Source organism: Schistocerca gregaria, chromosome 2, assembly GCF_023897955.1.
Source record: "Schistocerca gregaria isolate iqSchGreg1 chromosome 2, iqSchGreg1.2, whole genome shotgun sequence".
In the NCBI taxonomy this organism is placed as follows: domain Eukaryota; kingdom Metazoa; phylum Arthropoda; class Insecta; order Orthoptera; family Acrididae; genus Schistocerca; species Schistocerca gregaria.
This window is the reverse complement of record NC_064921.1, coordinates 849,656,836-849,670,175: the sequence shown is the minus strand read 5'-3', so window position 1 is coordinate 849,670,175 and position 13,340 is coordinate 849,656,836. Positions and strand designations below refer to the sequence as shown.

The 13,340-nt window shown below is 37.5% G+C and overlaps 1 protein-coding gene across 3 annotated transcripts in view; it reads left to right on the top strand.

Moving 5' to 3' along the window:
- Positions 1 to 13,340, top strand: part of LOC126335218 (meiosis regulator and mRNA stability factor 1) — a 219,294-nt gene that overhangs the window by 62,499 nt on the left and 143,455 nt on the right. For 2 of the 3 annotated variants that reach the window (XM_049998246.1, XM_049998245.1), the window contains 3 exons: positions 5,455 to 5,624; positions 6,519 to 6,625; positions 6,949 to 7,155. In XM_049998246.1, coding sequence (XP_049854203.1) covers positions 5,455 to 5,624; positions 6,519 to 6,625; positions 6,949 to 7,155 — 484 coding nt within the window. Of the gene's footprint in view, positions 1 to 5,454; positions 5,625 to 6,192; positions 6,380 to 6,518; positions 6,626 to 6,948; positions 7,156 to 13,340 lie in introns of those variants that run through there. The other variant, XM_049998247.1, reaches the window with a different exon arrangement.

Genomic DNA, 13,340 nt, shown 5'->3' with positions numbered 1-13,340 from the left:
CTAATTCCATTTCATATCAGTTTGCAGTGTTATGCCCAGATATTTAGATGATGTGACCATGTCTAGCAGGACACTGTTAGTGCTGTAACTGTTGTAATGTTTTTCGTACTCAGCCACATTAACTTACATTTATCTATATTTATAGCTAGGTGCTATTCATCAAACCAACCAGAAATTTTTACTAACAAAGAGATAGAGGGGCTGGCCAGTACTTACCTCAGCTCAGTACAGCCGATAGAAACACAAAAAACAACCGAAAATTTAAGCTCCTAGCTTTAGGAATAAATGTTCCTTCATCAGGGAGGAGAGAGGGGAAAGAAAGGGAAGAAGGTAAAGTGGATTTAGTTACTCACAACCCAGGTTATGAAGCAACAGGGAAAGGAAAACAGGGAAGGTAGCAAGGATGGAGGCATGGTTGTCAGAGGGAAGCCAAAGATATTCTACTGCAGGTACTGTGCCAGCTTCAAACCAAAGAGGATGCATACAGAAGTAAAGAGGTGTATAGTATAAAGACCAGTGCTTTCCTCTCCCGCAACTATCCTGCAGACCTCGTCCACAAACAGATCTCCCGAGCAATACATTCCTCCCCGTCCAACAACAATATTCCTACCCTCAGACCACACAGAAGCATCCCCCTTGTCACCCAATATTATCCTGGCCTCGAATACATCAATAAATTACTCCGCCAGGGATATGACTTTCTCAAGTCAACCCCTGAAATGAGATCATTCCTTGACAAAATTCTCCCCACACCACCCAGAGTTGCCTTTCGTCGTCCCCCTAACCTCCGTAACATCCTTGTTAAACCCTGCAATATTCCCAGACTACCTTCTCTACCCAGCGGTTCCTACCCCTGCAACCGACCCCGCTGCAAAACCTGCCCCATGCATCCCCCCACAACCACCTACTCCAGCCCCGCTACTAGGAAAACATACACAATTCAAGGCAGGGCCACGTGTGAGACTACACATGTCATTTATCAGCTGACATGCCTGCACTGCACAGCCTTTTACATCGGTATGACAACAACTAAACTGGCTGAGCGCATGAACGGACACAGACGAACTGTCCGCCTAGGAGATGTCCAATACCCAGTAGCGGAGCATGCCCTCCAGCATAATGCTAGGGACCTAGGAACCTGCTACACTGTATGTGCCATTTGGCTTCTCCCACCCAACACCAGTCCCTCTGAACTGCGGAGATGGGAACTTGCACTCCAGCACATCCTTTCATCCCGCCATCCCCCTGGACTAAACCTACGTTAAACAACCTCACTCCCATTTACTTTTCAGTCTTCTCCTCTTTCCCTTTCCTCTTTAGCCATTCATGCATCTTTCCATCCTACATCTTTATACTATACACCTCTTTACTTCTGTATGCATCCTCTTTGGTTTGAAGCTGGCACAGTACCTGCAGTAGAATATCTTTGGCTTCCCTCTGACAACCATGCCTCCATCCTTGCTACCTTCCCTGTTTTCCTTTCCCTGTTGCTTCATAACCTGGGTTGTGAGTAACTAAATCCACTTTACCTTCTTCCCTTTCTTTCCCCTCTCTCCTCCCTGATGAAGGAACATTTATTCCGAAAGCTAGGAGCTTAAATTTTCGGTTGTTTTTTGTGTTTCTATCGGCTGTACTGAGCTGAGGTAAGTACTGGCCAGCCCCTCTATCTCTTTGTTAGTAATTGTTTCACATCTTTATATGAGATTTTCCATTAATTAGTTAGTTCAACCAGAAATTTTGTCTGTCGTCTTGTACAGTTGCTCAATTTCAACACTGTCCCATACATCACAGCATCATCAAACAACTGCAGACTGCTACTGACCCCGTTTGCCAAATCATTTATGTATATGGAGAATAATAGCAGTCCTATCATGCTTCTCTGGGTCAATCCAGGGGGTATGCTTTGTCGCTGTTAAACACTCACCCTCAAGGACAACATACTGGGTTCTGTTACTTAAGAAGTCTTTGAGTCACTCACATATCTGGGAACCTATTCCATATGCTTGTTCCTCTGTTAAGTCTTTTGCCCTTCATCAATAGTTCACAGTACATCATGCGAGAAGAAGGCAAGCTGAGTTTCACATGAGCAGTACTTTCTAATATCATGCTGATTTGTGGACATAAGCTTCTCTGTGTCAAGAAAGTTTATTATATTTGAACTGAGAATATGGATTCTGCAGGAAACTGATGTTTGGGATATTGGTCTGTAATTTTCTGGGTCTATTCTTTTACCCTTCTTATTTACAGGATTCCCCTGCACATTCTTCCAGTTGCTTGGGATTTTGCCCCCCTGCAGTTTCTTGCAGTCACTTTGGGACTTTGCGCTGGGTGGCGCTGGATGAGAGGTTTACGATAAAATGTTAGCAAAGTAAGGGGCCAATGCTGTAGAGTACCCTTTGAAAAACCAAATTGGGATTCCATCCAGACCAGGTGAATTATTTCTTTTCAACTTTTTCGGTTGTTTCTCTACACCAGCGATGCTTATTACTATGTCATTTCCATAGGAGTCTGTTTGATTGTGAAACAATGGTGCATTTGTATTGTTGATGAGTGTGAATGATTTCTTAAACACGAAATTTAAAACTTCACCTTTTGTTATGGTATCTTCAACTGCCACACCAGACTGGTCAACGAGTGACTGGATGGAAGCCTTAGCTCCTTGCTTAGTGATTTTATGTAGGACTAGAATTTGTCATGTTCATGGGCATATCTTTTGCTAAGGTCTGATTGCGGTAGCTGTTGTTTGCTTCACAGGAGCATGAATCTCTGCTAGCCTTTTCTGTTGTCATTTGCATGTTCTTTTGAACCAAGATTGCAATGGCATTTTCCAAATTTCGTTGTTCAACCATGGTGGGACTTTTTTGTCCTTAATCCACTTACTAGACCACAATTTATAATCTGTTTAAACTTTGTGCACAATTCCTCTATGTCCATCTTCCTGGAACTAAGTGATGTCTGTTCATTTTCTAAGTGAGGTGCTAACAACTGCTCTTTTTTAACTTTTGTAATGATAGTTGCTGTAATGACACTAGCGTCTCTAACCCTCGTCTCTATACTGACGCTGTCTTGTGTGAATCTTTCTCTCTGTTGCCAAACAGTAATTATAAAGCAACAATTTTTCACTAACCGTGGACACTACACAGTATTAGGCTATTTGTATCAAGGCACAATGTGATGATGGAATGGATCACTACTTGGAAAATCGTTGTCTGTGGTCTGATACAGAATGGCAAAAGACAGAAGTGCGCCTCTGAAACTTCTGTTTACTGAATTTGAATGTGAATGTTACAGCATTTGATTATATTATTATGCCTTGTGATTTGATGTTGGTGGCTGAATTGTTTTGTAAGTAAAACCACAAGGAACTAATTGATAGTTTGTGCAAGAAGTGTTTTTGAAAGAAAAATGGAGAACTTTCAGTGTATTGTACTCAAGCATTCGGATGTTCTTCACAGAATTCGCTACAAAAGTTGCAAGAATATGGAAGAGAGAGAGAGAGAGAGAGAGAGAGAGAGAGAGAGAGGGGGGGGGGGGGGGGGACCTGCTACAGTAATTTATTTCTTTTGTATGTTGTTTTATAATGCTCTGAACTAATGTTGGGAACTGAAAGCACTTCTTGAACTAGTTGATACTTTTCTCATAATTTATGTCTCATCTTGAAATATGCATCCTACTTACCTCACAGTTATGCAGCATATGGAGAATGACAAGAAGCTTTGAATTTTTATTCATTGTGGCAGCAGACTGTCATATATGTGGACGTCGAGTCATAATAGCAAGCTGGAACGCCATACAGTGTTTGGGGCGGTGGGGAAATCAGTTATTTCTTTTGAGGCTGGGTACTTAACTGATCGCTCACCCAAGTCCTGGATTGATACCTGTAGCCCCAGTTGTTCTGCTGTGGGAAATTGTTGCTGCAAGAGTTTACCCAGCCTCATTGAGATATAGTAAAATGTTTACACTAAATTAAGAGCTGTAGAACATTTATTTTTGTCTCCTGAATGTGATAGTTTCAGTGCATAACAATGGCTAACCAGAAGAAATTGTGAACCTTAAAATATTCAACAGATACCCCTGGAAATAAAATGTTATAGTGGGTGCCAGTGTTTTTCATTCTGCAGAAAACTTCCAGATACTAATGTAGACTTGTATTGTTTTCAGTAGAAAATGAATTCCTAGTGTGAAATACATGCTGTTCATCTTTGAGTTTATTTTACTTAACTTCAAGAATAAAAATTAAAGACAAACAGGTCCATTCACGAGAAGAGTATTATTCAACTCCATCCATCCATCCATCCATCGAAGTATCTGATATAGGAATTTCCACAGTTATGCAATGAAAATTAACACAGCAAATATTTTTTCTAAAGCTAAATCCAAAAAGAGATCTGTCCTATGTAAAGTTGAAGCAGTGTCTGTGCACGTCGAGGCAGGTGAACAAACCACTTCTCAAACTTTAGAGGGACCTTTCATAAAACTAACATATGATATGATTTACTTACAAGCTCAAGTGCAATATCTTTATTTTCTCATGGTGTATTTTGAGTTTATCTCAAAAAAAGAAAGGAAAAGAAAAGAACCGTACTGTGAATATTGATAAATCAAAATGCAGACGCATTATTACCATAAAATAAGAATTTCATTAAAGGTAGTTCACTGGCAGTGGTTTTTCAGTGTCTGCTTTGGAGCCAAACGTAATGCAATGTAATTACAATGAAATCACTACATTTAGCTGCAGACAGGCGGTGATATGTGTCAACGTAGACAGTCAAAAATGTGTGCCTCGACTGGGACTCGAACCTGGGATATCCTGCTTACATGGCAGATGCTCTACCCATCTGAGCCACCAAGGACACAGAGGATAGTGCGACTGCAGGGACTTTTCTCCAGCACGCCTCCCGTGAGACTCACATTCCCAAATTATTGTCCCACACTATATTAATAGTGCCCCTGCTCATTATACTCATTACTTGTGGATTTTTGCATCCACACAGAAGGAGACGATCAAATCTTCATATATAATGCAATGTTTCAGGCTAGTGGAATGATTAATAGTTAATGTATGTGCCTTTTGGGTGATATGCCACCAGTGATTTATTGAGAGCTATGTAGTGTTGCTTTGTGGCCCACGTGGCATTTGAGCAAAGAGGGAAGACAGTAGTTTTTATTTAACAGTTATGTTGGCTCACCATTTTACACTTTTATTTTAAAAAATTCCAAAGTTCATTATATAAGCAGGTTATCACTAGTGGCTAGATTTTTTTAACAATTTTTTGACTCACCAGCCCACATTGAAATGCCATTCATGACAGTTTTCTTTGACAGTTGATGGGGAATGAAGTCTTGAACATTTATTCCTACTGTGGATAATGCGTTTAAAATCCAAGCAATTGGACCATACCATAATACCAGCTATATGGTTGCAAATTTATTATTTTTTTTCGACATTTGTAGCCTCCAAGCAAACCTGTGCAAGTTGTTGTTAACAATCTCCCTGAAGGCTGTGAACAGAATCTTATACGAAATCGCCTGAGGCGACTCTCTGATAACTGCGGTGGAAAAATTGCTGCTATCAACAAGACAACAGCCACAATTCGCTTTCCTAATGCTGACACTGCTAACAGGTATGTTATAATCACAAGTAGTACCTTATTTCACAACAGTGGTTTTTGTCTCGAAATTTGATATATAATGATTGATGTGTCTTCATTAAAATTTTGGATGGATGACAAATACAATGACGAAATTTTGCATATCAAGGGAAAAGATTTTTTAAACATATCATTTGTTCCTAGCGTGTAAAAATGATAACTCTGACAATATTAGTTGGGAATTTGTTTCTACCTTCCTGAACACTTTTTTTTTTAACTTGTGGGCTTTAAAGCTATTTTATCCATATTCAGTAAGATCATCATTTGACCCAGATATAATTTTATGTGAACAGAAATTAAAATTTCACACTGTTTTTGGATCCAATCACACTTCCAGTATGCTAATATATTGACTTTATTTTACTGTGAGAATGATAATTTTGGTATCTTATTGGAATTGAGGGGAAAATGCCAAGAAAGATGGAAAGAACTAAGTATATAAGTAATATCTTTGAACTGAAATGTCCTAGTATAATAGATTTAAATCAAAGATAATATTGTTGAGTGTAAAGCATAGCTCCACTGACTGGAAAGGACATACCTGTATGTGTTTTCCTTGTGTTGTTCATGCAGAGGCAGTTAAATGCACCCTAGGATTGTGTGTCTGTTTATGTGAGGTCTGTTGCTGTAGTGAAACCATAGGAGCAGTTTCTTAGTTGAAATCTTTTGCTATGCTTCTGGTTTAGTAAATACAAATAATTATATTTAGCAGTACTTTGAAATGTGAGGTGAGTGATTTAATTTAATATTTTATTTTCCTTACATGTTTCAGTGGACTTTGTTGCAATGGAAAAAGAGATAAAGGTTGTCTTTGTGCTTTGTGAAATATAATAGTTTAAATTAGACTACTTGTTATTAAATTTTCAGGGCCCAGAAACGGATGGATGGAGAAGATGTGTATGGAAATAAGATACAGGTGACTTGTTCAGATATAGGAGAAGCAAGAGATTCTTCACCAATCAAAACTCAGACAGGTAACTTTTGAGTTAGTTGTTTTACTATTATGCATCTAGTTATATTTTACTGTGAAATACTGTTTTTTATAATTATTTCCATGTCCTCTAAATAGTTTGTCTGGTCTAGTTCTCATAATTTCTCTACGGTTGAATTAACAACTTTTGTATAAATTATTGCTATGTATTTCCCAAAAAAAGTAAACTTGATAATTTATGGAAACAAGTGGTATTATGTAGTGACAGGACAGAATTTGCCAGTTCTATTAGTTGTGTAATTTTAATATGGCTCGTAATTAGTGTTATGCTACAGCCATCTGATGTACTGGAACATTGTTTTGTAGCTCGAAACACAAGACAAGTGGCAAGTAAAGAATCTGGAATACAAGGTACCATGTCATCACTTTACTATAAGCAAGGGCCAAGGCAGCCATCTGTGGTGTATAACTCTGTACCTACAAGTCTTAACTTGATGGGAGGAAGTACCTTATTTAATCGCGCATCTGTGCTGCAGCAAAATGGAAACCACCAGTTGCCAGTTCACACTACAGGTATGTTTTAATCAAACTTGCTACACTAATGTGTAGTGATGTGATGTGATGTTATATGTGTAAAAAAAAATTAAATCATAGAAATTAGGAGTATCAGACACGATTTAATTTTCAACAAAACTAAGTTCATCAGTGTGCATTTTATGATTATGAAAGGATCATTAAATGAGAGTAATTTCCTTTCTGAAGAATAGCAGTTTTAAAACTGTAGATAAGCAAGTAAAAGACATTATAAACAGTGGGCTCAGAATTGCTTAGACAGGGTTGTAAGAATAAACATGAAAAGCCAGGTGCAATTTTTGAGCAAGCTCCTGTCGCATAAAATGGCTGCAAATGACAAATGTTTAAAAACTATTATTGTATGAGAACACTTTCTCCCCCCTGTTTAGAGGTTGAAAAGTCAATATTTAAATGACATGTCTCTCTACATGATAACCATCTCAGGTTTCAGAAAGCATGCTCTAGACTAGGTCTGCAGCAATTATGGTAGTACTGAACTACAGGTATTATTGTGTAAAACATGATCACTGTTGGAAAAAAAATCAGAATTTTTATAATCTACTGCTACATTAGATGATAGAGAGCTTGGAACTATACTATTTGACTTAACAGTAGACAAATTGTTTTTGACAACAGGACTGAAATATAAGCAACAGTTTACAAGATCAGGGAGACTCACATGGAATCTGACCATAATCTTTTATGGGGTCAGGAGAAATATTCAACACTGGTCATTGGCTTTGACCAGTGACATATTAATGGCTGTTGTGATTTCACCTTTTGGTATATATTTTCCTAGTTTGGATGCTTGTTGGAAGCAAACAGATATGGATACAAAAAGACTAAACCATAGCTTAGCCCATTAAAAAAATTGTCACTAATATAGTTGCCATCTTGTTTGACATGTTGGTTGTTTTTTAGGTCACTGATCAAAGCAGTTGATTACCATTGAATATTCATCTTTGTCTCTTTTATGAATGAAGTTCTGACAATGAGTGGAGACTCAAAACATGTAGTGACTTGTTTTACTTAATAATAAAGTAAATGTAGCATAGTAGTTTGTGTTTTGTCACTCTGTCATTAACACAGTAAAACTAAAATTTCAGTGCAATTACACACACAAAAGAAAAATCATGATAGAATCTTGAACATTAGGAAATTGAACTGAATTTTTTTTGATCGTGTTAGAATACTCAGTGTACAGTTAATGTGCTTATAATATAGGACACATTAAAAACATAAAACATTAATATTAACTTGCTTCATAAGGAGGAACTATCTTGATGACCCTCAGTCTTCACTGATCATGATGGACAGTATTGTTAGTCAGTAGGGTATGATTCATATATCATTTGTCCCCCATCTCTGTGTTGTGGATGTGTAGATTTGCATTTGTAATCCATTTCGAACTATCTTTTGTGGCATTGTTGTTTTACAATGTATATATGTATAAAGACATAAGTTGAGATACCTAGATTTTTGAAGCAGTTTCTTCATTTTTCAGAAGTCCTTAAAATGATCCTAATAGCTTATTTTACATGAACACTGTTTTTTGATCGTCAGTTTTCGCACACTGTCACTTAATATAGCGGGTACGGTTCAAAGAGCCAATGGTATATGTGCACAGAAGCTAGTTGGCTGCGTTTTGTGATAGCTGCTTTATTATGAATGTGACAATTGAATTTTTTTATTATAGAATAGTTCATTATCCACAGTAATACTCAAGAATACAGTGGATTTTACTCTGTCCACCTTTATATCACCCACCTCTAAACCCATAAGCACAGTCTTCTTTGTTTTTAACCAGTGCATACATAGTCTTTCTTAGGTTTTAAAATCAGTTTGTTTTCTATTAGCTATTGAGCTGTGATGTTTGCAGAAATATATGATCTGCTCTAAAGTTGTTCCACATTGTTTTAATTGATCAGTATTGTCATGTCATCTGCATACATGAAATGGTTTACAGTAAATACATCCTGAGAGTAATTCTAAGTAATAGTAATCTTATCATGAGCATAAGTGTGAGGAAAATGTATTTAGTCTATGAACATCTCTCATCTTATCCATTCAGAGCCAGTCTTATACGCTGTTTGCAGGATGATATCATTAAAGATTAACTGAGATGTTTTTATGTGCCTTGTACTTTCATTGTTTGGTCCATTAATTTTGTTGAAGTTATTGATTACTTACGATCATGCATCAGAGCCTTGACTTGAGAAGACCTACTGTAGGCAGTATGTTATGAGTCGACATCATGTAGACAATGTCGTCTTGTATGCAGCCTACAGTCTTCTGTTACCAAAGCAAATGATACTTGATCTCTTAACTGCCCATAATTCCTTCATTTTGATTCCCTACTGGATTTTCCTTTGTTATGTAAAACACTTTCTTTTGCATTTAAAATGTTTCTGAATGTTATTTTGAACTTTTGTGTGTGTGTGTGTGTGTGTGTGTGTGTGTGTGTGTGTGTGTGTGTGTGTGTGTGTCCAGGTTCAGAAAGTGATGATTGGCCTTTGTTTCATTCTAAACTTGCATTAGTCAGCTAGTATCTTTTCCAGTTTGCCCATCTTCTATAATTAACAATGAACTTGACCATATTAATATCTAATTTGAGTCTTCATTCCCATGCTGGGGGCAAACCAGCGTATCTGAGGAGAAAAACCATGTTTCACAAAGCACTTGGCATGCAGCACACATTGGTCTATTGATTATTCATATGATTCTCAAATGCATCCTTGTTGGTTTTTGAACACATTCTAAGTTTATTTCTGAATGAATCTTAAGTTGGCTTTTGAATGTGTGCATAGCGTATGTGATATCTTTGCCTGGGGAATCCCCGTTGCATCTAGAAATACTTGCCCCATCCCCTTTTGTCTGTGGGCTATACAAGCTGAATGGAATAAAGCCAAATGGGTGAATGCCACTCACTGTTTGTTTATGTGGTTGACTGTGTTTGTGAATGATCAGCTCTGTTATAATTACTAGATTCAGATTACCAGAGTGGAAATAAACGAGAAACAGGAATAACAAGTAAGAAAGATTATGTATAATCTTCTCAGTGTATCCAAGGAAATGAAATTTTGATGGAAAATTTTTGACCAGATCACTACACTAGTAAGGGCCAGTTGTACACTCCCTGCTAGCAGCCGCAGTTAAGTTCTATTCTGGGAGTAGTGTGGAAAATGTGGTGTAAAAACATGTAATAACGCTTAACTGTAGAATAAATGTGGGATAACTAAATCGGTGATTCTGACAGGTTTAGTGAAATTAAAAGAATAACCTATGAAACTGGCAGGAATAGTTATAGAATTAGTCTTGATAAGATTGTTTGTTAGAATGAGGGAGATGAAGAAATAGAGACATCACACAAATTATGGAAGAATGGAGATTCCAAACTTGTATAAAAATTTTGTACTACTACTATTCGATCTCATGCTTGAGAAGCTGGAGTGTATGAATGAAATGTGGAAGTATTTGCTAACATAAAACTTTTTGCTTGCTGTAGGCCTAATAGGCATTTGACATTGGTACTTCGTGAATTATTTTCTGTCATGCTATGAAAATGACCATTTGTGTCAAAACAGTCATGTTTATTTGGTGTGTTACAGTTGCTGAAATATTAGACAGGGTGTTTGATCTAGCACACAGTGGAAAAATAGACTTAATCAGATAGACAGATAACACCAGTCTTTGGTACTATTTGTGTTTTAACAGGTTTCTCAGTATTAGATAACAACATTTAGATTTTTCATGTAGCAAAAGTTTGACGAACTTTGATAATAGATTCTTTCACAGAAAGGAAAGCATGCCATGTAAAGTTCTAGCAAGATTAGAGAGGAAAAAATGCTATGACCTAAAGATTGAAGGAAAGTGTACTGTCTAACTTGTCTGTTGTCTTTACTGGTTTTATGTATGCTATTATTTAATTTTGTCACACAAAGCAGCAAGTTATTATCTAATAGGCAATAAAGAGTGCAAATTTTTTGAAGAGATCTTGTTCTCCTGCTTACAAATAATCCCATCCAGTATTAATTGTGAGCTTCTTCAAAAAAGAGGCAGGATGTCAAAACCGGCTGACTAGGAGTAGGAGAGGCACCCCATGTTTCAATTTCTGCTGTCCTGAATATAGTTTGATGGCATCCATTACAAAATACACATATTTGAATTCCACAGAGTGAAATAGTGATGTGGATAGATGAATGGTGTGTGAAGAGGCATGGCACTGCACTTTGGCACACTTAGGACCAAATAAGATGTCTTAAATTTCCTGGAACATATATTCTTTATGTATCACACTGTTCACAAAGATGTGTGCTGCAAAATGAACATATTTTTGAAAAGTCATATGTTTAGATTTTCGGTGTGCTCGTTTGAGGAAAGGGGGTTAGCCAATATCAAGTATTGGCCGGTTCGGGAACATCGTAGATCTGGAGCTGATGCGCAGAGCAGTCTGAGTTTGAGTGGGGAGGAGGGTAACCTCCAAGTGACATGCATTTATGTTTAGTGATTTTGATGTTTCCTCTTCATTTATTGCTCTCACGTCAAATGAAAACAGATCGGATTTCTGTGGCCGGGAGCTATCGAGGTAATTAAAATACATTCACGTAATTATGGATGGCTAAAATATGTTTTAGTTTGAGACCTTATTTTATTTCCACTTTTCTAATGGTTAAGCATTAAACTACTTGCAGAACAATGTTATTTTTGTCAGTTTGTTAAAGAAATTTGGCTTCTGTTAATCTTTTCTACTGAGGCAGTCAATTTATTTGAAATGAAGGGTTTGATTCCTCTTTGTTCGCTAGTTTCAACTGTTTGCTGCATTTCAAGTGCACGTTTTCATCTTCTAGCACGTATGGCATTATGCCATAATAAAGAACCAAATATGAGATAATACAATACTGGTACTCTAAGAAAATTTACTTCCCAAAAACCTCACTAACAAGCTTTATATCAGATTGAGGCCTACTTCATTGGAATCTGGACATGTGGATGTGCACTTATAAGCGAAATTACGTATATCAGTATGGTCACGAAATTCCACTGCTGTTGGAGTATCTTCTCATGTCTTGCTGCTTTTATGACATAATGTAAGTTCTTTCAATGTTGGATACCTGCGATCTTAGGAGCTTCCTACGTCACCGTAGCTGCACAAGTGCGATGATGCCTGTTATGACACTCTGTGGCAACTACCTGAAATGAATCCATTTCTAACAGGTTGCGGGAAAATATTGTGAATGGTGGTTTGAAAAGCATCATTTTCAAAGTACATTTCCATTTACACAAGATGAAATATGTGCAAGAATGTATGATGAATATTACAGAGCATTTGACGATCATTTAAGTGTCAGCTCTCTGAGGATAAGCCATTTAGAAGAATTTTGAGCCCAGATGATCACATTTACGTTGTTGTTAAAAAAATTTTAGTCACATGTGTGTGTTCTATCTTAAAGTGTAACACAGGCAAAAAGATCAACATTATTTGTGAAAGCGTAGCCTCTCTTGCAGCCTATTTACCTATAGGTAGTGGGGAGTGGGTGTGGTAATTATGAAAATAATCACTTGCACTACCATCACTTAGTATAAATACTTTTACTCTCGCAACGTATACACAATGCGTGTAGCATAGAGTGCGTACTAAAGAGAACTGACCTTGCTGTGGTAGGACAGCAATATTTTTGGGGGATAGTCAGTGGTTCTAAGTCCTCACAAGTCTGAGAAACTAATATTATATATGAAAGCTTTGTTTTCTTGTAGTAACACTGTTGTTGTTGTGGTCTTCAGTTCTGAGACTGGTTTGCTGAAGCTCTCCATGCTACTCTATCCTGTGCAAGCTTCTTCATCTCGCAGTACCTACTGCAACCTACATCCTTCAGAATCTGCTTAGTGTAGTCATCTCTTGGTCTCCCTCTACAATTTTTACCCTCCACGCTGCCCTCCAATACGAAATTTGTGATCCCTTGAAGCCTCAAAACATGTCCTACCAACCGATCCCTTCTTCTGGTCAAGTTGTGGCACAAACTTCTCTTTTCCCCTATTCGATTCAATACTTCCTCATTAGTAATGTAATCTACCCATCTAATCTTCAGCATCCTTCTGTAGCACCACATTTCGAAAGCTTCTATTCTCTTCTTGTCCAAACTAGTTATCGTCCATGATTCACTTCCATACATGGCTACCCTCCATAC